The following is a 26,194-nucleotide window of genomic DNA, read 5'->3' on the forward strand; positions in this document are numbered from 1 at the left end:
AAGTTTCCCCACTACCGAGGTTAAACTGACTGGCCTGTAGTTGCTGGGTTTATCCTTGCACCCTTTTTTAAACAAGAGTGTATTTGCAATTCTCCAGTCCTCTGGCAGCACCCCCATATTTAAGGATGTTTGGAAGATTATGGCTAGTACCTCCGCAATTTCCACCCTTGCTTCCCTCAGCAACCTAGGATGCATTCCATCTGGACGGGATGACTTATCTACTTTAAGTACAGCTAGCCTCTCTAGTACCTCCTCTATCAATTTTTAACCCATCCATTATCTCAACAATCTGTCACTTACTGTGATTTTGGCAGAATCTTCTTCCTTGCTAAAGACAGATACAAAGTACTCATTTAGAACCTCAGCCATGCCCTCTGCCTCCATGCGTAGATCTCCTTTTTGGTCGCTAATCGGTCCCACCCCTCCTCTTACTACCTGTTTACATGCCTATATAATGGATTCCTTTTTATGTTAGTCAGTCTATTCTCATACTTTCTCTTTGCCCCTCATATTTCCTTTCTTGCCTCCCCTCTGAACTTTCTATATTCGGAATTCAAGAATGTAGTCAGAGATGGCCTTGCAGTGATCATGACCACAGGAGTAGAGGTCCAAGGGATGGTAGGTGTGTTTATATAGGGAGAGAGTTTAGAGAGGACAGGAGAGCAGTAAATTCAGAGGAGAGGGGAAAGGGAAGCAGAGTTGGAGACTGCAATCCCAGAGGATGAGCAGCCACTCAGCAGAGGTTGAGGGAGGAAAGTAGGATGTCTCAGGGAATAAGTAAGAGTGGGGTCTGGGGATGGGGACAGTAGAAAATTAGGATTTTAAAGGAGAGGTGAAAGGGTTGGAGGAGATTGAGGTGCTCGAAGGAGAAGGTACCAGAGGAGTAGGAGGAAAGACCAAGGTGTGACTTGATAAGGACCACATTAATACCAGAGCAGTTTGGGTGGGGCAGGTGGCAGATGGGATACGCAAGTAGGGAGGCTTCAGTTATAGGTAAGGTGTCGCCACCTTGGGGCTAAGCTTCAGTCAAAGCCAGGATGTCAATGTAATCATCCATAATAAAATTGTGGATAACAAGGACCTCATTTTCAAGTGAATGGGCATTCTGGAAGGAAATGCAGAGAGAAGCAGTAATTATTGATCCACCAGAGCATAAGGGTGCAACGGTGAGTGAGAGAGAAAGGAGGTTGGTGAGAGTAGCCCCCAGTGGACATGTTGAGGGTGGGGAAGGTTGGCTAGAGGGGAAGATTGAGTAGCTGCTTATAAGGAAGTAGCGACGTATGCCTCAATAGGCCCATCGAAGGATGTTGAGATCTAGCCATGAGCTTATTCAAGGAGGATTCATTCCTGGGATAACAGAAGAGTAGAAAGGCAATGGAGTAGTGATGGGGTGGAATAGGAATGGTGGAGTGGAGGGAAACATAATACCTGAGAGGGGAGAAATGATAGGCTGCTCCAGTCACCCAGCTATGCCACCTTAGAAAGGCTAAGAGGAAGAAAATGTATGGGGCTCAGTGCTAGAGTAGCAGCCAAAATACACACAAAGGGACTTCAGGTCATGTAGGTTTGGCATAGATTAGGAGAGACATGTCACAGTTGTAAACAGAGAACAGGATGATGATATGAAACAGTCCAAAGTTAACATCTGAGGCGCCGTGACGGGATGAAGTTGACTTGTACATATCATGGTGTCAGAAGTGCTGGTGGAGTTTGTCAGAGGTCTGAGGAGGAGGTGTCGACCATGAATCAGTCAAAGGTGATCCTGGGGTCCAGCATAGGTACTTAGTGGCCTTAGGTGTTAGCCATGCACACCACCAAATCCAATGGATGAGTGGGAATGAAACCGAAGGGCCAAGAGCAGTGAAAACCAGGGAGCTAGGGGAGGGCGAAGGGTAAATTCATAGGACCAGTGCAGGAGAGCACTGGTCTGAGGAACAGCTGTAGGGCATGTAGTGTTTCAAGACTGGAAGCAGAAGGAGCACTGGGGAGTCAGTCCAACCCAATGCAGAGAAGGGTGATGGAGCAGTTCTGAAGGATGAGTTCAGCAGAGCAGAATCAGTAGCACAGGAAGCAAATATTTAGCAGCAAATAAGAGATCATTCAGCAGCATCCAGAGCAGGATGGGAAATCAACAGAAACAGATCAGAACTAGCCCAACATAGTGTGCAAGTCACGGAAGCAGAAACTAAGCCTGCAGGAGTAGGTCAGGATAGAGGAAGTACAGCAGAAAATAGTCTCAGTAGAAAGCAGATCATGTACAAGTGACACAATGACCTTTGACACTACTCATATCATTGCGCCTTGCACTTATAAACAAATGGTTTGCCAAACACTCATTAAGACACTGCTTCCTGAAGAACACAATGGTAAATAACCAGAACATTTAGAGTCCAGAAAACAAACAGCATGAAATTGCTGATGAGGAGTAGTATGAGGTCACCAGCAAGTAAACATGTTCTGTACTAATCTAATGTTTTGTACAGATCTCAAATTCCATTGTATAATACTCATCATTACAATTTAGCTGGATTTTAGACACTTTTTCAATCCAAATAAATCACCTTTTTCAAAAAGTTTTATTCTGCTCAAAATGAATTGGTTTTAATCAGTCAGGAAAGGTACATAAAAGTTTTTACAGCACTTAATCAACTCTACTGAAGCATCAAATCTATCTACGTAGAATTTTTTTTGAGGCTTTAGAAGCTTTTTTTAAAAAAAAACTGTTGGTCAATTTTTACTACTATTCTAGGTCAGCATGTGTGTAGCTGGTCCCGACTGCTGCTCATATCTGACTTTGCTGCTTCATTCCAGGGCCTATCACTGTGCTGCAAGTGCGAATTCCTGGTCAAGTAATAAATCAGAAATTCTTGTCTGCAGCAAATAGTCTGATCACAAAACGAAGCAGGACCAACAAGTAGGAGATGCAGCCAGTGGGGTATCAAGGAAGTTGAATGTGATTTAGTTTTGGGCAGAAGAGGGAGAGACCATTGAGATAAACTTTGGAGAACCAATGATCAAGTTGATCTGCTGAATATAGATAAACCCAATATCAACTTTAACTTTAAAAAAAAGAAAAAATGTAATTGTGAAATTTAAAAAGTGTTAGGTAAAGTTGACCAGACTGCATCATTTTTAATGTAAAACTTCAAATTCCAGGGGAGCATGCCCCCAGCACCTCTAGAAATATGTAAGCATGCAAAATTAATGTTTGAAAGAAATGTATACAATTTTAAATTTGCTGCCTACATCCCTGATTTGAGGACTCAATCATTTTAAGGAGTTGGGAGTAAAGGCAGAAAGTTAAAAGCAAAGAAGTGAAATTTGTTGATTCAGCCTTATCTGATTGTGGCCGTCTTACAATAAATTGATTGAGTGCAAGTCAGAGGATGTCATGCAAGAACATCTCAAGTACCACGCCCAGTTTTGACCATGGAGACAGAAGGGAAACATTCAAACCCTCCAGCTATTGCAGGAAGAGTCATGAAGCTGATCCCTAGTGTCAGAGGACTGAGTTGTGAAAGAAAGATCTGATTTATAAAGAAATTCTGAGAAACTTGGGCTTCCATGTTGAAAGGAAGAAATTGACGTGGGTCATTAATATCACTGTAGGACAAGAGAGATTTTATAGGTTCAACCTGGTGAAAGACAAATTTAGGATTGATGCCAAGAAATTTTTCTGCTGCAAAGAATGATCAACATTTGGAATGGATTCAGCATGAGGTTAGGATACTGAAGGCAAAATCCTGGGAATTATTTAGCTGTTGAATACTACAATGAAGTGGGGGAAAGCTCAAAGGTTTTCCCTGGATGGATTGGCCAAGATGGGTCAAAAGGCTTTCCACATCAATAAATATCTTGTGATTTTGTGGTTGAAAAATTACTCAATTTTGATGAAGAATCTAATAAGGCTTCAAAGTTCACTAATGTACTCTGACTTTAGGCTCATTACGCAATTAGAAAAATAAATTTCTTGATAAGTACGTTTCTAAGCAAAAATGCAATTACATACTAAGCTAGACAAGAAATAAAAGGAACTGTCCTGAAAGGAAGGGATACATTTATTGAGTAACTAAATCCATGTACCCCGGTTCAAGATTAATTCTGGGTCTTATTAATCCCTTTGCAGTTGCATCTTTAGTTTCCTGCTTGATACACTTTGGATTTGCAGAGTTTTTTTTTTAAGGCTCTTACCTTTTAATTTCTGTAATTCATCCCTGAGTTCTGCTCCTGCATGCAAGTGGATACTTTCACTGACAGCATTCTTGTCAGACAGTGTTTCATTACTTGTGTTCACAATGGCTGTGCAGCTTAGCAAGACCACATCCCCCTTCCTAAAAGAAGAACCACCCAATATTAACATTTGGACACTGATCTTATCACAAGTTATGAATATAATGCATTCAAATGCATGCACGTTGTGTATATCAACATACATAATGCGACAAACTTAAATGAGATCACATTACTTAGCATCAGAAATTTAAGAATTTTAGTAGACCATAAGATTGCGAACAACTTTCATTTATATAGCACCTTTAATGTAAAAAATATCTCAAGGCACTAGACAGATGGGCATAAGGAGAACAGCTGCTGAACCAGGAAGGGAGAGATTAAGAAGGGTGACCAAACGCTTGGTTGAAGAGATGGGATTTGAGAAGGCTTTCGAAGGATAACTCTTCTGAAGAGCTGGCACAGGCACGCTCGGCCAATGGCCTCCTCCTGTGCTGTACCTATTATATACGAAAGGTAGAAGGGCTTAGGCACAGAATTCCAGAGTAGGACTCAGGCAACTGAAGGTTCAGCCACCAATATGGTGCAAATGGGATTGGGATAATTTGGAGAGATACAATAACAACTTCCATATAGATAGCACCTTTAACAGAGAAAAACATACCAAGATACTTCACAGGTGTGTAATCAGATTTAAAAGAAGGCACCAAGCCAAAGGAGGAGCTATTAAACCTATTCTCTCTGATCTGTGCACATCTGCAACAGGTTTAAGTAGCAGAGCTCTCTAACAAAGAGAAGGCTAATACCAGGGAGCAGACTATAATTGGGCCAGGGAGGAAGAAATTGGCTTGAGAATCGATTACAATTTACCTCAAATCAGCTCCATTTAAATTAAAATCTGAATACAAAATGCCACAATCTCCCCTCAAAAGACAAGCGATGCTTGAAAGTAAAAGGTCACACCAACTGCGCTCAGCTCAGCAACAGCACACCAGTCTCACTATTGAATAACAAAACTCATTTAGGGCAACCAACAGTATGTGAATTTCTTCCCTAAAAATAATTTTAATTATTTGTACTGGGGGCACCTAGCTAAGGTATTCTAGGAGTCAAGTTTGGATCCAGTCATATTACTGAGTTTGGGTCCGGTAGACGTTAAATGCCTTAAGTCATTAAACCGGGATCACGTACTATGTTCATCTTAGACTGGTACATAAGAACATAAGAGATAGGAGCAGGAGTAGGCCATTCAGACCTTCGAGCCTGCTCTGCCATTCAATAAGATAATGGTTGATCTGATTCTGGCCTCAACTCTACTTTCCTGCCTGTTCCCCATATCCTTTGATTCCCTTGCTGATCAAAAATTTGTCTAACTCAGCCTTGAATATATTCAATGACTCAGCCTTCACCGCTCTTTGGGGCAAAGAATTCCAAAGGTTCACCACTCTCAAGAGAAGAAATTTCTCCTCATCTCCATCTTAAATGGGCGACCCCTTATTCTGAGACTATGCCCCCTAGTTCTAGATTCCCCTATGAGGGGAAACATCCCCTCAGCATCTACCCTGTCATGCCCTCTCAGAATCTTATACATTTCAATAAGATCTCCTTTCATTCTTCTAAACTCCAGTGAGTATTGGCCCAACCTGCTCAATCTTTCCTCATAAGAAAACCTTCCACATCTGGAACAACCTAGTGAACCTTCTCTGAACTGCCTCCAATGTAAGTAGATCCTTCCTTAAATAATGGGACCAAAACTATACGCAGTACTCTAGGCGTGGCCTCACCAGCACCCTGTACAGTTGTAGCAAGACTTCCCTGCTTTTATACTCCACCCCCCTTGAAATAAAGGCCAATACTCCATTTGCCTTCCCAATTACGTGCTGTACCTGTATGTTAACTTTTTGTGTTTCATGTGTGAGGACACCCAAATCCCTCTGTACCGCAGCATTCTGTAATCTTTCTCCATTTATATATTTGCTTTTTGATTGTTCCTACCAAAGTGGATGACTTCACATTTTCCCATATTATACACCATCTACATCTATACACTACATCTACTGGTGCCCCTTTATCCACCCTGCTCGTTACTTCCTCAAAGAACTCCAATAAATTTGTCAAACATGATTTCCCTTTCGTAAAACCATGTTGACTCTCCTCGATTTTAGTTTGAGTCTCTAAATGTCCTGCTACTTCCTTAATAAATTGATTCTAGCATTTTCTCATTGATAGATGTTAGGCTTATTGGCCTATAGTTACCTGCTTTCTGTCTCCCTCCTTTCTTGAATAGAGGGGTTACATTTGCCATTTTCCAATCCGCTGGGACCTTTCCCGAATCTGGTGAATTTTGGAAGATTATAACCAATGCATCCACTATCTCTGTGGATTGTAGACATTGGCAGTTTGAAACTATGCACATAAATCTATAAACTCGCATTTTACAACAGTATTACAAACTTGTTAGTTTACCAACTAATATTCACTTCTGCTCCTCCTTACCCTTGGCATCCCTCTCCAAATTGCAGCATTTGGTTGATGTACCTACCACTTTAGTAGAGAGTGGAACTCGCTTTTTGGAGCATTGCACGCATTAACCCACATCCTGCCACTCTGGTGTGTCACGTTATCAAAAACTCTATTCCAATTCACAGCTCTACACACAGGAAACGGAACACTGCCCTTAACTTGCTGTGTTCATACCGAGCTTGGGATACTACACACATCCATTCTATAGTACCGTGGGATGTTTTTCTACATTAAAGGCACTATATGAATGCAAGATCTTGTTGCAGTGTCCACAGATTATTATAAAAGAGAATTAGAAGCTGCTTAAAAAGAGGATTGAAGTGTTTGAGAAGTGAGCAAAAGAATGGGAGTCAACTAGGTAGCCTTTGTAGAGAAAATCACAGGCTCTAAACTTAATAGGCCGAGTGGCCTGTTTCTGTGCTGTAACTTCCTATAATTCTGTAAGTGATTAACAATCCTACTCACATGGGAATTTAAAACATTTTTTTTTTACTTGCACAAATCATTTCACCCCGCAATCAAAACATTGCTCACTATCTCAAGTAGTATACAGGTATGGATGTAGTTATATTTAGAAATCCACCTGTAATTATCTGTACACCATAATTTCTCACTTTAGTCAAACTCTCTTCAGTAACTTAAACTTTTGGTCACATGCATTGGTTTTACTTTTGCATGTAGGGGCAGATCACTGAACAGCAATTTGTTACACTCAAAGGTATCATCAGTGCAAACCTAACAGAGCAAAGGCAGCAGACATCATCATTGTATTTAAAGATTAATAAATCTGCAGAGATTTATTTGCTGTCACTTGTGGCTGGGTTTATTTAGATAATTTAGTAGGATTACATAGACCTGGGGGATTGAAATGACTGGAGAGTTGGTATAAATCTTTTGCTGATTTTAATCTTACTACAGAGAGTTTAATCAAAAGGAACTTTTATTTAATTGCTTTTATGATGAGCATGCAGACATCATGTTCAGATAAGACTGCAACTGCTAGAAACCTGAAATAAGAAGTGTTGGAAATGCACCGGTCGGTTAGCATCTGTAAAGAAAAAAAGACGTTAAATGAAATGAAAACTGAGATAAGCAAGCATTTTAGTAAGACTAAAAAAAGGAAATAGGGAGGGGAGGAGAAATAACAGATATTCCTGTCACAGAGGGGAAGTTAATAGGTTGAATGATCTGCAAACTGCTTAATATGAACAGTTAAGATGATGAATGACGCAATGGAAAGAAATTTAAATCTGCAAATAGTTGAGGGTGAAGAGAGATCCACGCAAATAAAACGGTAAAGAAATAAGATGAATTATGAAAAAAAATAGAAATAAGAGGTCTAAATTTATAACAGAAAAAGCCAGCAAAATGCAACAGGTCCAGTAATTCTGAAAAGAGAAAAAAGCCAACACAACGCAGACCTTCCCTACTCTTCCTGTATTTGGACAAAGGACCTACACTTGAACGTCAACAGACCCACCTAAATCACCATAATCCCTGTTGGTGATTGAACAGATGGCATCTGTTGCGCATGCACAAGAAAGGTAACTGGAAGTGGGGGTGGTGGAAAGGTGAAGAAGGGAAGGGAAACGTGATTGGTGATAGAATCATTGTAAGTGATGGAAATGGCAATTGTCAATTGTAGAAGCTGGTGAGGTGGAAGCGGAGGATGGGGGAACCCTGTTGTTGAGAAAATGGGGTGCAAACAGGAGCCTAAGACATGATCTAGGGTGACGGGTCCTGTTGATCAGTGTGGAAAAGAAACTCCAGCTGAGGCTCTGGTGTAGAAAGTGGAGTCATCAGAACAAATACAAAGGAGACAAGAGAAACTAGACGGGATAGAGAATCTGTCGAGAGGTATAATCCATGTAGTTGTGGGAGCCAGTGTGTTAGTAATAGGTGTCTGTGGGAAGATAGAGACCAAGATAAAGTCGTCCAGGAAGGAAAGGGAAGAGAAAAATTAAAGTTAGACCAGTAACAACGAGGGATGAGTGGAAATAGGAAATTCTCAAGATCAAATTCTTACTACCTTGCTGGGATTATGTTTGTAGCTAGTTCACACAGAAATTAAGTACATAGTTTAAGTGTAAGTGTAGGAGAGTGGCATACTTGAGTCACTCTACACAATCTGGGCTTTGAGGACCAGGTAAAGTAAAAGCAGCCTCAGATGGTTATAGGGAGATAGGAACAGGAGTAGGCCATTCAGTCCCTCAAGCCTGTTGTCATTCAATTAGATCATGGCTGATATGTATCTCAACTCCATCTACCCACTTTAGTTCTGTAAACTTTATCTAACAAAAATCTATCAATCTGTTTTGAAATTTTCAATTGACCTAGCCTCAACAGCTTTTTGGGGGGAGAGAGTTCCAGATTTCCACTACCCTTTGTGTGAAGAAGTACTTTCTGACATCACCCATGAATGGCCTAGCTCGAATTTGAAGGTTATACCCCCTTTGTTCTGGTCTCTCCCACCACAGGAAATGGTTTCTCTCTATCCACCCTATTAAATCCTTTAGTCATCTTAAACACTTCAATTAGATCACCTCAATCTTCTATAGTCAAGGGAATACAAGTCTAGTCTATGCAATCCTTAATTTAACCCTATTAGCCCCAGTATCATTCTGGTGAATCGGCTCTGCATCCTCTCCAAGGCCAATGTATCAGTCCTGAGGTGCAGTGCACAGAGCTGAATGCAGTACTCCAGATGGGGTCAAACCAGAGCTCTATACAGCTGTAACATAACTTCCACCCATTTGTATTCCAGCCCCCTTGAGATTCTAACATTCCATTAGCCTTTTAAATTATTTTTTGTACCTGTCCACTAGCTTTTTGTGATTTCTGTACTTGGACCCCCAAGTCTCTCTACTCATCCAGTTTCTAGCTTCTCGCCTTTTAGAAAATACTCAGATCTATCTTTCTTAGGTCCAAAGTGGATGACCTCACATTTTCCCCATGTTGAACTCCATCTGCCACAATTTTGCCCACTCACTTAATCTATCAATGTCCCTTTGCAACTTTCTGCTCCCATCTACACTATTTACTGTGCCACCTAACTTAGTGATGTCAGCAAATTTGGATATACAGCTTTCTTTTCTTTCATCCAAGTTATTTATATAGTGAAGAGCTGTGGCCCCAGTACATATCCCTGGGGGACACCGCTAGTCACATCCTGCCAATTTGAGTACATACCTATTATCCCTACTCTCTGTCTCCTACCTCCTAACCAATTCCTTATCCAAGCCAATAGGTTGCCTCCAATTCCACGTGCTCTCATTTTTGTTAACAGTCTCTTATGTGGAACCTTTTTGAATGCCATCTGTAAGTCCATATAAATAACATCCATAGACACTCCTTTATCTACCATGTTAGTTACCTCCTCAAAAAATTCAACTAGGTTCATTAGACATCACTTACCCTTTACAAATCTATGCTGGCTCTCTCTGATCAGCTCATTTTTGTCCAAATACTCAGTCACTCTGTCCCTGTTGTGTATATGGATTTTCAAAAGGCATTTGATAAAGAACCATATAATAGACTTGTTAGCAAAATTAAAGCCCATGGGATTAAATAGACAGCGGCAGCGTGGATACAAAATTGGCTAAGGGATAAAAAGCAGAGAGCATTGGCGAACGGTTGTTTTTCAGACTGGACGGAAGTATACAGTGGTGTTTCCCGGGGTCAGTATTAGGACCACTGGTTTTTTTGTTATATATCAATGACCTGGACTTAGGTATAGAGGGTATAATACCCTCTATACCCAAGTCCAGGTCATTGATATATAACACAAAACTTGGAAATGTAGTTAACAATGTGGAAGATAGTAACAGACTTCAGGAGAACATAGACAGACTGGTGAAATGGGCAGACACATGGCAGATGAAATTTAATGCAGAGAAGTGTGAAGTGATACATTTTAGTAGAAAGAACCGAAGGAGGCAATTTAAACTAAATGATACAATTTTAAAATGAGTGCAGGAACAGAGAGACCTGGGGGTATATACACAAATCTTTGAAGATGGCAGGGCAAGTTAAGAAGGCTGTTAAAAACATATGGGATCCTGGGCTTTATTATTAGAGAGGCATAGAGTACAAAAGCAAGGAAGTTATGCTAAACCTTTATAAAACACTTGTTAGGCCTCAGCTGGAGTACTGTGTTCAATTCTGGGCACCACACTTTAGGAAGGATGTCAAGGCCTTAGAGAGGGTGCGGAAGAGATTTACTAGAATGGTAGCAGGGATGAGGGACTTCAGTTATGTGGCGAGACTGGAGAAGCTGGGGTTGTTCTCCTTAAAACAGAGAAGGTTAAGGGGAGATTTGATAGAAGTGTTCAAAATCACAATCGGTTTTGATATATTAAATAAGGAGAAACTGCTTCTATTGGCAGAAGGGTCGGTAACCAGAGGACAGAGATTTAAGACGATCGGCAAAAGAGCCAGAGGTGACATGAGGAAACATTTTTTTAATGCAGTGAGTTGTAATGATCTGAAATACACTGCTTGAAAGGGTGGTGGAAGCAGATTCAATAGTAACTTTCAATGGGGAATTAAATAAATACTTGAAGGGAAAAAATTTACAGGGCAATGGGGAAAGAGCAGGGGAATGGGATCAATTGGATTACTCTTTCGAAGAACCAGCACAGGCACGATGGGCCAAATGGCCTCCCCCGTGCTGTAACTACTATGATACTATAATAATAACAGATTCTAGTAACTTCCACACAACTGCGTTAGGCCAATAGACCTATACATTCCTAGTTTATCTTACCCTTCTTAAACAGTGGAATGACCGTCATTATTTGTATACTGAACTATCACAGTGAACTACATATATGTATCAGACTTCTTGCATTTTAGCTATTTTTCGCATGGTAGTGTCAGGCTGAACTGCCCACACTATACAGGAGAGTCGTCAGTAATCGAGAACAATGGGCACATCAGATGGAAACTACAAGAAAAAATGCACCTAGACATCTGCTGCATCACTGTGCACTACGTGGATCTTTATACCATCTATGCACGCCGAACAGTGAATTTCAAAAATGGGCCGTGTTTAAGACTTCTAAATATTACAATATAAAAAACAGAATATTTTAAAGACCTGATTTTATACATCTTTTTTACTCCCATTGTCAATTTTATCTCTTCTGCTGGTGGCATTAACTTCTTGCCAAGGTAAAGCTTTATGGACACCAATAGTCTCTCTGCTGCTTCATTAAGTAGTCACTATTCATATGCCAGCCTTGACAATGATTGCCAGCAGTCTATTTGACTACAAGGGTCATCACAAAGGAACTTGATCCTGCCCTCATCCACTGTACTTCCAACAGTCTATTTATCCTTTCATAGACTCGCCCCTTTCTATCTCTAACCTCCAACAGCCCCCGCCCCCCACTGTTGGATACACCTCTACGGTTTTGGATGAGCCAAAGTTGTGGAGGGTGGATGAAGGAAGTCTGGCCATGAGAGCATTAGACTGGTCAAGTCTGGAGGTAACAAAAGACATATGAGGGTTTCAATGGCAGATAGAAGGGCCGAGGCGGACGATGTTACAGGGGTGAAAGTAGGCAGGCTGTGACGGAGAGACTATGGGATGCTCAGCTTGAGGTCGAATGGGACACCAAGGATGCAAACAGTTTTGTTTAGCCCAATACAGTGGCCCAAGAGGGGGTGGAGTTAACGGGAAGGATAGAGAGTTTGTGGCAGGCTGAAAACAATGGCTTCAGTCTTGGCTTCACAGTGGTTTAGCTGGATGTCAGACAAAAAAAGGCACCAGAGGGGTCAAGAAAGGTGGCAGAGAGGTACAGTTCAGTTTCTTCAACATACATGTGGAAGCTGACCCCAAGTCTGCAGTTTCTGTCACCAAAGGGCAGCATGTAGATAAGGAATAAGAGGGGGGTAGATAAGGAAAAGGAGCTGGCCATGGATGGATCCTTGGGGAAATCTGGAGGTATTGGTGCAGGAATGAAATGAGAAGCCATTGCTGTAGATGCTCTGGTAACAATTGGTCAGACAACAAGGAGAGTTCCACTAATCTGGGCAGTGGAGGATGGTGTCGTTGATAGTGTCAAAGGCTACAGAGTGGTCAAGGAGGATGGGGGGAGGGGGGGGAGGGAGGGGGGGTGGAATCATGCATCGTTCTCACAGAGAATGTCATTCATGACCTTGATGGTTAGTGCTGTGGGAAGGGTGGAAATCTGATTTTAAAGATTCAAATGGGGAGTTGCAGGACACGTGAACACCTATTTGGGAGGTAACAACACATTCAAGGATTTTGGTAATGGGAGTATGGAGAAGGGCTGGCAGTTTGCAAGGACAGAGAGTGTCAAGAGTGGATTTTTTGAGGAAAGTGTGATAATAGCTGTTTTGAAAAGGAGAGGGAAATCAATGCTTAAGAGGGAACCATTTAGGTCAGTTCAAATGAGGGTCCAGGAACAATATACTGAAAACCACCAGACTGAAGTTCAAATCCCATCCTCAAGTTAATGAAATTAAACAAGCCGTAACTTCCAATTTTTGACTGTACCACAAGATGGAGAAGTCCAAGGCAGTAAACTGCTATTTGGGAGGGGGGGTTGGGGGGCAGCAGAGAAGTGAGAAAGAGGAAGAGATAGAATAGAAAAATAAGCAGTTAGAATTGCATCATCTCTTATTGCTCCATGATCTGCAACATGAAATACAGCAGGAAAGGTCTGAAGTTCAGTTTCCACTCTCAATTGAAGAAACTTTCAGCAGTTCTGCAGAATCTGGAAAGGAAATCACGGCAGGGTGGCAGTTGGGGGGGGGGGGGGTGTGAAGAAGCAAGAGTTTCAAGTCAAAATAATGGCACCTTCTGTCACACAGAATTGAAATGAACCCCGAGACACTACTATTTCTTTACAGTACTACAAGATACCATAAACACTAATTCAAACAAATATATGCTTTTATAACACATTATAGAAGTATGCTTAATTAAGACAGCAGAGGAGGCGCAACTGTCCAGGGCTTCCAGACTAGGAAGCATGAAAAAGAAAGCTCTCAACCCTCAATGATATCTAGTGGGTGATTTTAAACCCCAAGAGCGGGTGGGTTGGAGACGGGTGGGAATTGAAAATAGTTTATAGGGTTGCGACCGCAACTCGGCTTTATTTCCGGGTTTAACGTTGGCGTGTAAAAGTACAGGTTTCCCACTGGGAATGCAAAGTCCGAAAATTTTGCATTTGCGGCCCAAAAATAAAACTATTTTCAACTCCCATCCGGCCGCAAACCACCTGTGTTCTTGGGGTTTAAAATCACCCCCCTAGTGTCCTGCGCTGGTGCGTTTGTGGCACAAGGTGGCTGAGGCCCCCAGATGTTCACTCCCAACTTTATGTGGACAGATGGATACTCTGCCAACACAAAGGGGAAAGCCCCCGAAAGCTTGTGGGATTAAAAATAAAATTGTTGGACTATAACTAGGTGTTGTAAAATTGTTTACAAAACACAAAGAATGGCCTCTTGCATCAGAGTTACCAGGGTCGATCAAATGTTAGTTCACCTTGAGTTAACACGTTCAGGAGAGGAGAAAATTGAAAGTACATGAAATCAGGTGTTGTAAATAAATATTTTTGCAACAATTTCTTCAAGGCTTCTGTGAAACAACATTAAACGGAATCCGTTAAGTGCCCTGCGATTCCGTTTGGGTTGTATATGTAGAACAGAACCCGCATTACGTACCAGAGAATAACTTTGTTGTTAATATCTTTCCTGCAAGGGAAAGGTGAGGGGATGGAACAGTCTGGAGGCACTTCATTGCTGATTCTACCCGAATCAGTCTCAACCTTATCTGAACTATTAGCCCAACAGGGTAGAGTCTGAATGTCCACAATGAGGGAGCGGGCTCCGAGGGGATCCATCATCGCAAAACCGAGCGACTCAGTCGTCAATTAAAGAACAGCGGAAAAGAACCAAAATCACTAAACACCGAGGAGAAAGCGCTGGAACTCTTCAGCGTGCAGCCGTTTCAGGTTGAAATGGTATTTTCCCTGCAGAATTCCGCGGTTAATTCGCCGATTTCCCTTTCAGGTAGAGTTTTACAGACCCCCGGGTCTAATAAAAGCAGCAAAGAGTCCACTTGAGGTAAGAACACAGGCCCTGCGGGAACCCCATTCACGGGCTGCAGCAGCCGCTCCACTCGCGGCAGGGGGGGGGGGGGGGGGGGAATGAAATCCCCTTCCCCTTCACACAGCGACTGCCCCGGGAGTGGGTCCGGCCTCGGCTGCGGACGGCTCTCTCCCTCTCCCCGCGCTCGGAGTTACAATCGCTCCGTCCCGATGGGGCCAAGACGTCCTCCCCGGGGCCTGGCAGACAGCCTGGGTGCTCCTTCAGGCGGGGGTCGCTGCCGCCGCCGCCGCCGCCGCTCCCAGCTCTGTTCGATCGTCGTCTTTTTAAGTCGTTTAATCCGATTAAACTGACTCCAGATCCCGGAGCCGAAACCAATCCGGATTAACCGGAATCCCGAGCGACTCCGGCTTCAACATCGGGCTCAGCAACCGCAACCGAAACCGGAAGCGACCGCCAGCCCCCGCCGCGTCACTTCCTCTCGGTGCCAGCATTACTTTTCAGACTCGATCAGATGAGTAAACGGCTCCTTGCAGATCGATCGGCCTATGATCGAGGATGAGGAGATGCCGGTGATGGACGGTAACCTGGTGTAAGATTCTTTACATTTATAATTGAGGAGACCGCGGGAGGCTGAGTGAAATCCCGCGATTATATTTATTGGATATTAAAGATGATGGAATATATTAGACTGACCTGCCATTCCTTGTTTTATTTTACTATCTTGGATGCCTCCAAGCCCCTTCCAGCGAAAATGGTTATTTTGGGCATAAAGAAATTTTAATAAAAGAGCAAAGTGTAATTTTCACCTCGATAACATTTGTAAGGTGTTTGTAATTTTGATTTAGCGGCAGGATGAAACTTTTGTGACACAAACGGCATCGTCATTGCATTTTTGCAAAGATGGAATGGAGGATTAACAACTTTATAAAGGTGATGGCCGTCGAATTAATTATTTAAACATTCCATCTGTTTTCTCTGTGCTGTCCTCCTTTCTTGAGGGATTGGGTAAACCTACGAGCACTGGTTTGGACAAACATTACGAAGATAATAATAGCCTTTGAAGAATTCAAAATTTAAAATCTGATGCTGCAGTGGATGCGTAATTTGTTTTGCCTTCATACGTGGAACTAAAGCATACATTGGAAATTCACACACTATCATCCATAAAATAACATTTTAAAACTTATTTAGATGTATGGAACTAAATATATCCGTGACATACATCAAAATAGGTAACATTTCTAAAAACAAAATTTATTCCCAGTGCATCGGCAATCATTGGATATCAATGTTGATATTTATATATGACGAGATTAAAGTATTGATAACTTCGCTGAGTATTGGTCACATGTGTATGAAATATTAGAGTGGAAGGTGCACGATGTGGTTGCGGAGTTTAAACCTGAACCGGAATAAACTGAAAAAAAACCCTTCTGATTGACTCTGTCATCGTGTGATCGAGCCTGTGGGGTGTGTTTCCGCGAAGCATCGGAGCAGGTCGGAATCACTGGAGTGAGGAGCGGCGTGAGGGGAGGGGAGGTGAGTGAGTGAGTGAGGGGAGTGAGTGAGGGGGGAGTGAGGGAGGGGAGGGGGGAGTGAGGGAGGGGAGGGGGGAGTAGGGGAGGGGGGAGTGAGGGAGGGGAGGGGGGAGTGAGTGAGGGGGGAGTGAGGGAGGGGAGGGGGGAGGGAGGGGGGAGGGAGGGGGGAGTGAGGGAGGGGAGGGGAGGGCAGCGTGAGGGGAGGTGAGTGAGGGAGGGGAGGGCAGCGTGAGGGGAGGTGAGTGAGGGAGGGGAGGGCAGCGTGAGGGGAGGTGAGTGAGTGAGGGGAGGGCAGCGTGAGGGGAGGGGAGGTGAGTGAGGGGAGGGCAGCGTGAGGGGAGGGGAGGTGAGTGAGGGGAAGGAGTGAGGGAGGGGAGGGGAGGGCAGCGTGAGGGGAGGTGAGTGAGGGAGGGGAGGGCAGCGTGAGGGGAGGTGAGTGAGTGAGGGGAGGGCAGCGTGAGGGGAGGTGAGTGAGTGAGGGGAGGGGAGGGGGTGAGTTGAGTGAGGGAGGGGGTGAGTTGAGTGAGGGAGGGGGTGAGTTGAGTGAGGGAGGGGGTGAGTTGAGTGAGGGAGGGGGTGAGTTGAGTGAGGGAGGGGGTGAGTTGAGTGAGGGAGGGGGTGAGTTGAGTGAGGGAGGGGGTGGGTGAGTTGAGTGAGTGAGGGGAGTGAGTGAGGGGGGAGTGAGTGAGGGGGGAGTGAGTGAGGGGGGAGTGAGGGAGGGGAGGGGGGAGTGAGGGGGGAGTGAGGGAGGGGAGGGGGGAGTGAGGGAGGGGAGGGGGGAGTGAGGGAGGGGAGGGGAGGGCAGCGTGAGGGGAGGTGAGTGAGGGAGGGGAGGGCAGCGTGAGGGGAGGTGAGTGAGTGAGGGGATGGCAGCGTGAGGGGAGGTGAGTGAGTGAGGGGAGGGCAGCGTGAGGGGAGGGGAGGTGAGTGAGGGGAAGGAGTGAGGGAGGGGAGGGGAGGGCAGCGTGAGGGGAGGTGAGTGAGGGAGGGGAGGGCAGCGTGAGGGGAGGTGAGTGAGTGAGGGGAGGGCAGCGTGAGGGGAGGTGAGTGAGTGAGGGGAGGGGAGGGGGTGAGTGAGGGAGGGGGTGAGTTGAGTGAGGGAGGGGGTGAGTTGAGTGAGGGAGGGGGTGAGTTGAGGGAGGGGGTGGGTGAGTTGAGTGAGGGAGGGGGTGAGTGAGGGAGGGGGTGAGTGAGGGAGGGGGTGAGTGAGGGAGGGGGTGAGTGAGGGAGGGGGTGAGTGAGGGAGGGGGTGAGTGAGGGAGGGGGTGAGTGAGGGAGGGGGTGAGTGAGGGAGGGGGTGAGTGAGGGAGGGGGTGAGTGAGGGAGGGGGTGAGTGAGGGAGGGGAGTGAGGGAGGGAGGGGAGTGAGGGAGGGAGGGGAGTGAGGGAGGGAGGGGAGTGAGGGAGGGAGGGAGGGGAGGGGGTGAGTGAGTGAGGGAGGGAGGGGAGGGGGTGAGTGAGGGAGGGAGGGGAGGGGGTGAGTGAGTGAGGGAGGGAGGGGAGGGGGTGAGTGAGGGAGGGAGGGAGGGGAGGGGGTGAGTGAGGGAGGGAGGGAGGGGAGGGGGTGAGTGAGGGAGGGAGGGGAGGGGGTGAGTGAGTGAGGGAGGGAGGGGAGGGGGTGAGTGAGTGAGGGAGGGAGGGGAGGGGGTGAGTGAGTGAGGGAGGGAGGGGAGGGGGTGAGTGAGTGAGGGAGGGAGGGGAGGGGGTGAGTGAGTGAGGGAGGGAGGGGAGGGGGTGAGTGAGTGAGGGAGGGAGGGGAGGGGGTGAGTGAGTGAGGGAGGGAGGGGAGGGGGTGAGTGAGTGAGGGAGGGAGGGGAGGGGGTGAGTGAGTGAGGGAGGGAGGGGAGGGGGTGAGTGAGTGAGGGAGGGAGGGGAGGGGGTGAGTGAGTGAGGGAGGGAGGGGAGGGGGTGAGTGAGTGAGGGAGGGAGGGAGGGGAGGGGGTGAGTGAGTGAGGGAGGGAGGGGAGGGGGTGAGTGAGTGAGGGAGGGAGGGGAGGGGGTGAGTGAGTGAGGGAGGGAGGGGAGGGGGTGAGTGAGTGAGGGAGGGAGGGGAGGGGGTGAGTGAGTGAGGGAGGGAGGGGAGGGGGTGAGTGAGTGAGGGAGGGAGGGGAGGGGGTGAGTGAGTGAGGGAGGGAGGGGAGGGGGTGAGTGAGGGAGGGAGGGGAGGGAGTAGGGGAGGGAGGGAGGGGAGGGGGTGAGTGAGTGAGGGAGGGAGGGAGGGGAGGGGGTGAGTGAGGGAGGGAGGGGAGGGGGTGAGTGAGTGAGGGAGGGAGGGGAGGGAGTGAGGGAGGGAGGGGAGGGGGGGTGAGTGAGTGAGGGGGGGTGAGTGAGTGAGGGGAGGTGAGTGAGTGAGGGGAGGTGAGTGAGTGAATGCCCGGGATAGGGAGGAAGGAAGGAAGGAGGGGAGCGAACGAGTGCCCGGGTAGGGGCGAGGGGAGCGAACGAGTGCCCGGGTAGGGGCGAGGGGAGCGAACGAGTGCCCGGGTAGTGGCGAGGGGAGCGAACGAGTGCCCGGGTAGGGGCGAGGGGAGCGAACGAGTGCCCGGGTAGGGGCGAGGGGAGCGAATGTGTGCCAGGATAGGGGTGAGAGAGTGACTGCGTGCCAGGTTAGGGGTGAGGGAGTGATTGAGGGTGTGACTGAGTGATTGAGTGCCTGGTGAGGGTGTGACTGAGTGATTGAGTGCCCGGGTTGGGGTGAGGGAGTGATTGAGTGCCCGGTGAGGGTGTGACTGAGTGATTGAGTGCCCGGTGAGGGTGTGACTGAGTGATTGAGTGCCCGGGTTGGGGTGAGGGAGTGATTGAGTGCCCGGTGAGGGTGTGACTGAGTGATTGAGTGCCCGGTGAGGGTGTGACTGAGTGATTGAGTGCCTGGTGAGGGTGTGACTGAGTGATTGAGTGCCTGGGTTGGGGTGAGGGAGTGATTGAGTGCCCGGTGAGGGTGTGACTGAGTGATTGAGTGCCCGGTGAGGGTGTGACTGAGTGATTGAGTGCCCGGTGAGGGTGTGACTGAGTGATTGAGTGCCTGGTGAGGGTGTGACTGAGTGATTGAGTGCCTGGTGAGGGTGTGACTGAGTGCCCAGTTAGGGGTAGGGGTCAGGAAGTGAATGCATGCCTGGGTCCCGGGGTGCTGCGGGATGAGTACTCCATTCCAGGACACCATGTGTCTCACAGTTCGCTCTCCCCCTGCGCTTGGGGGTCAAATGCTGTTGACGGGACAGGCGCCACGGGGGTCTAGGACCTACCTGTTTATAATCATTGAGAGTGAGGCTCTGTGGGGTGAGCAGGTCTCATCTCACTACGTGCGTGGTCTATACAGATTTTAGGAGACTAAAATATCATGCATTGAAATTTGTTCAAATGTATATGTTTTAATATCTAGGAAAGAAAGACTTGCATTTATATAACATAGATTGTACAGCACAGAAACAGGCCATTTGGCCCAACTGGTCTATGCCAGTGTTTATGCTCCAAATGTGCCTGCTCCCACCCTTCTTCATCTCACACTCTCAACAAATCCTTTTATTCCTTTCTCCCTCGTGTCTATTTAGCTTCCCCATAAATGGCTTATGGCGTCTCTCGGAAACTTTTAATGCATTTCACATACAACGAGTTACCGTGAAGTGCAATGACTTGTTATATAGGGAATGGAGTGATCATTTTGTGCAGAGTAATGAGATGAATGACACTTAATCTTTTGTACACTACCATGCAGCTCTTGTCACTATGGTTCAAATAGTGCAGTTGGACATAGTAGGTTACCTTCTGCCCCTGTGCAAATAATGGGACAAATAGCCCTGTAAATTATGGACACACTATTGTGCAATTACACAGAGTACATTACACGATCCATGTACACAGTAGGTTAGGCCCTCCCGTTGGATGATCACTCAAAGTATACCCCCAACTGTGTACATAGTAGATAATCCACTCCCAGGTCAGTAATATCACCACTGATTGAGCTGGTCAAGTTCTGAAGGACATAGGTACCAGACTGGGCTTGTGTCAGTGGTGAGGAAGCCAATACAAGGCAGTAACCTATATGACCTCATTCTCACCAACCTACCTGTGGCAGACACATATCCCTACGATAGAACGCTAGGTCGTAACCACTGCACAGAACTTGTGAAGACAAAGTCTCATCTTCACAGTGATCCTCCATCATGCAATGTTGTAATACCAACATGCTGAGACAAACTAAGGACTGATATAGCCCCCCAAAACTGGGCATTCCCATGAGACGCTGTGGGCCATCACCAACAGCAGAATTGTATACCACCACTGTCTGTAACCTCATGACCCAACATATCCCTCACTCATACCAATGCTATCGTAGACATACGTCTGTGAAATGTATGTTGGTGAGGTTGAGGTCAAGTACGTTACTCCAGAATCTGTAACTTCATCACCCAACTTATCCCTCACTTCTCCATTACCATCTAGCTGGAGGATTAACCCTGGTTCAACAAAGAATATAGAAGAACATTAGAATGAAGCCCCAACCTAGTAAACTACAATCTGCATACTAAACACAAAGAGCAGCAGGCTATAAAGAGAGCTAATTGGTCCCATAAACAATGGATCAAAGCAAAGCTCCTGTAGACCTGCCACATCTAGCATCGGTCTGTAGACCTGCCACATCCAGTTGAGAATGGTGATTTATCCAAGAGCATGTCCATTCTCAACCAGGGTGAAGTCCAGTATGTGATTGCAACAGACATGGTTAAAGTTTTTGCAAGCACCTTTGGCTAGAAGTGCCAAGTGGACGATCTTACTCGGCTTTCTACCGAGACACCCACCATTGTAGATGCTAGTGTCCAGCCAATTTGGTTCAATCCACATGAAATAAAGAAGTAGCTGAGTGCATGAGGACACAGGCTAGACTATGGGCTCTGACAACATAGCAAATGTAGTGCTGAAGATTTCAGCACCAGAATTAGTCGCCCCTTAGCCAAGCTATTCCAGTCCAGCTATGACACTGGCATCTACCTGACAGTTCTGAAGAATCGGTATTTCCTATCCACAAAAAGCAGGACAAATCTAATCCAACCAATTTCTGCCCTCTCATCCCCCTGCCAATCATCATCAAAGTGCTGGAAGACTATGAATAGTGCCATCAAGCATCACCTATTCACCAATAACCTGCTAGCACATGCTCAGTTTGGGTTCCACTGGAACTAGTTGGCTCCAGAACTCATCACAGTCTTGATCCAGACACAGATGCAAGAGTTGAATGCCAGTTGAGAAATGAGAGAAACTGCCCTCAATATGAGGGCAGCATTCAACCGACGAAATATATCACCCGGGAGCCTTGGAAAAACTGAGGCCAATGGAAATCAAGGGAAAAGTCCACCAGTGGCTGGAGTTATATTTGACACACAGGAAAATGGGGAGTGGTTGTTGGAGATCAAACATCACAGGCCCAGGACACTGTCCAAAGTCCCTCAAAGCAGTATACTCGACCCAGTCACCTTCAGCTTTTTCCTCAATGACCTTCCCTGCATCATATAGTTAGAAGTAGGCTTGTTTCCTGATGATTCTACAGTGTTCAGCTCCATTCACAACTCCTCTAATAATGGAGCAGGTGATGCTAACCTATAGAAGGATCTAGACAAAATTCAGGCTTGGGTTAACAAGTGGTAAGTAACCTTTGACTGGAGAACTTCATGGCTAATGGACGAATTGAGAGGGAGAGAGAAAGATGAAAGCCCAATGTTACATTAGTCACCCAATTAAATTTATTTTTCAGCTATAAAGTTATCAAAATTTTTCTTTCCTTGCTGGTAGTTGGAAAAATTGGGATGTTACAAAAGTATTGAGTTTCATTAATGTACTGCTTGTTTCTGTTTGATCAGATCTTTACATTGCTGTGCTGAGCTTAGCCCCTTGCCATGGGCCTGACAAAGCAGTATCTACGTTACACTGCTAGTGCAGTTTTTGGAGTAATTGGAAGCCAAAAGGCAAACATTGCTTTTGTACAGCTGCGAGGAGAAAAAGGTCGGTACGTGGCAGTTGCTGCCTGTGAGCACGTGTTCATTTGGGATATTCGAAAAGGAGAGAAGGTTAGTAATACCCTGTGGGTTTGTTTGTGTTTTTGTGTGTGTTATGTGATCAGAGTGATTACTTGTAGCGCCAAACTACTGTCCACTAAAAGGAAAAGGCTGTTAGTTTGGTCTTTGTCCAAATTCCATTAGCTTGAGTTTGCAAGAAGTTCCTTCAGAGAATGATTGAAGTGATATGTTTTGTTTTAACATCCTGTTGTGTGTTGTATCCACAGATATTGATTCTTCAGGGCATTAAACAAGAAGTAACCTACTTGTGCTCTGCCCCTGATGGCCATCACCTGGCAGTTGGATATGAAGATGGCTCAATACGCATATTCAATATAATGACTGGAGAGAGTAATGTCACCTTTAATGGGCACAAAGCAGCAGTGACAATTCTCAGCTATGATAGTTTTGGAGCACGACTGGTTTCGGGGTCAAAGGTAAGGTATACTCTTTTCAGGTTTTATTTTAGAGGGAAGGAATTGGTGTGCCTATTGAGTTGATAGGTGAACTATGTGAGATTTTGCACTGAGTGACGGTGTTAAACATGGTTGGATATGCTATACACTAGGTTGCAATGCTGTTTCCTCCAGTATCACCCTCGCCCCTCACTCCAAGAGGATGACTTAAAAAGTTTTGCTCCTGTGACAAAATGTGATGGTTCACTCAATTTAAGTTGTTACAATAGACCATCTTCGATAAAAGAGGATGATAATGAGGGGGCAGATTTTCCTCTTATTAAACTTAGGCATAAAGAACTGCCTGACTGCAGTACATAGAGGAAAGTTGGGTGGGCTCCACTGTGCATGTGTTGTCCTCTCCGCCTGATTTTCCTCCATGAGCTGTGCCCAGTCGATTCTTTATCTCCAATCAATGAGGAACAGCTGCTATGTGGCAATTAAATGCACCTTTTTATTTACTTTGTGGGACTTTAGTTTGGTATTTTCTGCAAACCACAGGTAGGTTGATGGGATTTTAAACCTTTGGTCCCCCAACATGTAGTTTCTGTTGTATGAATTGAAGCTGCTTTGGTGTTAATCATATCGTCACTAAAAGTGAATCGATTGAAGGGAAGTCTTTGCATTTCTTATCCCACAGGACACAGAAATCATCATCTGGGATGTTATCAATGAGAGCGGATTATACAGACTGAAAGGACACAAAGATGCTATTACACATGCCGTGTTTCTGAAAGGCAGGAATCTTCTGGTCTCAAGGTAATATAGGAGAGAAAGAGACATTGTTTTTTTTTGAAATTGAGAAACCATTTTGGTGGACGAAGGCCCTGCAGCATACCACCAAGGTTGGAAACAGTGAAAGAGAATAAATCAATAAGTAATGATTGACAAAACCAAGCTTGGGTTTTAAAAACCTGAAGGTTGTAGCAAGAAAGGATGAGAGTGCGGTATGGAATTTCATTGTTTTGAGGCCCAGGGAAAGACTGAGTTCAGAGCCCGTGTGATGAGTCTTAATTTAACAGTGAGGGTGCAAAGAGGAAGAAAGTTCACAAGAACACTAGCCATAGTAATAATGTCAATAAAATAGAGACTGGAGAAGTTGCAATGGAGGAGTGGTGTTCGAAATTTGATGCTACAGTATTTAACATAGGAATTGTTGGACGAGAAAAGATCAAGGTCCATCTAGTTTGCCTGCTACCATCCAGGTAATCGCATGATACAATGATAGTCAACGGAGTTGTTGACTACTCATAGCAGTCAATCTTTCTCAATTAGTTTACAACAGACTCAGAAATGACACGAGGTAAACCTCGTGGAGAGCTTTGGGAACCATGGGCTTCGTTTTAGCACCTGCTATCGGGTGCGTTCCTGGTGGGGGGGCTCCGAAAATCGGGGAATCCCGGAGCGGGTCGGGAGCCCGGCTCCAACCCGCCCACTTCCGGGGTCCCCACAGACGCGCCGACGTACGCGCGCAGCCCCCGCATGTGGGACTCCCGCAGACAATTAAAGCCAGCGGGGTGCTACTTAAGACTATTTATATTGCTATTTCAGGTCATTAACAGACCTGATTAAGGGAATATGTCAGGAGGGGTGGGATTTTAGAGACAACTGGGACTGTTTCCAATACTGGGGAAACAGTCCCAGTTGAAATGGACGTGTTGCAGCCATCAGCCTGTGGCAGCTGCAAAGGTCCATTTGACAGGTTGGGGGGGAGACCCTCACTCATTGCAGGAGGCCACTCTGTCATTTGGGACAAAGTTTGGCCTCCACCACCCTCCTCCTGACAATAAAATTCACCAACTTGCACACTTACCCCGGGGTCCAGAGATATGTACCTACCTTGCGGACCCCCTCAGATGTACATCTTCCAGATGGGGGCCGCCGTAGCTGCAGTCATGACCTCCTCGGAGGGCGAACAGCATCACCAGCCTCACCGGCCACGCCGCCCACCTCTGACACGTGGAGCTCCACAACAGAGTGCTGTGACACATCCACCTGCACAGCAGGAGGGAGGGCAACCGCAGAGAGAGATGCATCACAGAGGGCACTACCCTCGCCACAGGGTCCACACACCGAGGCTCAGCTTCCTGGACCTCTGAGCAGCAGTGCACACGGAGGCTCAGGGTCACTCGACATGTAGTCGTGGACATCTGCAGCCTCCTTCATGCCGAGCTGCTCCCGGTTGGCCCGAGCACCATTTTCTTACCTGTCGCTGTCAAAGTCACCACTGCCCTCAACAACTTCTCCTCTGCATCCTTCCAGGGTGCCACCGGGGACATCGCCGACGTCTCTCAGTCGTCTGCACAAAAGAGCCCTGCAAATACACCTACACCCACTCTGCAGTGACACAATGGGTGTCATCAATTGTGGGTCTTCATTGTGTTCCTCAGGAAAGGGCATTATTGCACAAACCAGACAAGATTCGCAAAGACGTGGCAGTAGTGGTGCCAATATTAAATGTAATGTGAGTTGGTCAGAAATTCAATATAAGTAAAAACCATGACAAACCCTCAAACACCCTTGTGCATCCCCTTCATGCTCACGACACGTTTGCCTTACGCTTCCTACTGCACATATGTGATGCATGCCCTGTGGCTGCAGCACAGGTAGTGGCAGGTTGAGTGAGGCTGACTGTGAAAGAGATGCATGAGGGGGTGAGTATGAGATAGAGCCATGAGATTGTATGAGGATTGGGTTGAGTGGTAGTAGCGGGATGAGTGCTGGCGAGGTGAGTAAGTGCAGGTAAGATGAGGATGAGGTTTGAGTGGGTATGAGGGGTGATGTGACAGAGTTGTGTTGGCAGTGCAGAAGGAGATGCGGGGTGGGGGCGGTGATGTGGCAGATGGAGTGTAGGGGAATGAGTAAGTGTACTCACTTTGGCTGACTTACTTAAGTCATTGCAGCGCCTCCTGCACTGTATGGAGGTGGGCGATATGTTGGTGGTGCAGGTGACCTCCTCGAGCCAGGCCTTCCTGGTGGCAGAGGCAGGCCGCTTCCTCCCGCCCTCCGGGGGGAAGATCTCTGTCCTCCCCCTCCTCCTCACCCCATCTAATGATACCTGGAGTGAGGCATCATTAAACTGGGAGCAGCCTTCCCCCTGGGCTGCTCCATGCTGTAATTTTTGCTATTTTTTGCAGCATCTGTCAGTGGGGGACTGCCCCTTTAAATAGAGCTCCTCCAGCTGACAGAGCTTACTGCGCATGCGCAGTCCGCCCGACGCGCAGATCAGCAGCGGGGAACCCGGAAGACCAGGTAAGTGAGTCCAATTAGGCTGCGATCGCGCGGGGGGGCAGACTGATTTCACCGGGCGCGTTACCCAC

The 26,194-nt window shown here is 46.2% G+C and overlaps 2 protein-coding genes across 4 annotated transcripts in view; one reads left to right on the forward strand and one right to left on the reverse strand.

Annotated features, from left to right (window-relative positions):
* Positions 1-15,299, reverse strand: part of gdap2 (ganglioside induced differentiation associated protein 2) — a 39,674-nt gene extending 24,375 nt beyond the window's left edge. The window contains exons 1-2 of the mRNA XM_067992954.1: positions 14,449-15,299; positions 4,192-4,331 (exon numbers count right to left, since the gene is read on the reverse strand). Of these exons, the coding sequence (XP_067849055.1) occupies positions 4,192-4,331; positions 14,449-14,630 (322 nt within the window). The 5' untranslated portion in view covers positions 14,631-15,299. The remainder of the gene's footprint in view (positions 1-4,191; positions 4,332-14,448) is intronic.
* Positions 15,300-15,341: 42 nt separating this feature from the next.
* The window catches only part of wdr3 (WD repeat domain 3), a 59,258-nt gene continuing 48,405 nt past the window's right edge, over positions 15,342-26,194 (forward strand). The window contains exons 1-5 of one of the 3 annotated variants that reach the window (XM_067992956.1): positions 15,365-15,424; positions 15,681-15,765; positions 22,225-22,431; positions 22,647-22,856; positions 23,515-23,633. In XM_067992956.1, coding sequence (XP_067849057.1) covers positions 22,261-22,431; positions 22,647-22,856; positions 23,515-23,633 — 500 coding nt within the window. In that variant the 5' untranslated portion in view covers positions 15,365-15,424; positions 15,681-15,765; positions 22,225-22,260. Of the gene's footprint in view, positions 15,425-15,680; positions 15,766-16,301; positions 16,375-22,224; positions 22,432-22,646; positions 22,857-23,514; positions 23,634-26,194 lie in introns of those variants that run through there. The other 2 variants (XM_067992955.1, XM_067992957.1) reach the window with 2 other exon arrangements.

The sequence above is a fragment of the Heptranchias perlo genome, chromosome 11 (assembly GCF_035084215.1).
Source record: "Heptranchias perlo isolate sHepPer1 chromosome 11, sHepPer1.hap1, whole genome shotgun sequence".
In the NCBI taxonomy this organism is placed as follows: domain Eukaryota; kingdom Metazoa; phylum Chordata; class Chondrichthyes; order Hexanchiformes; family Hexanchidae; genus Heptranchias; species Heptranchias perlo.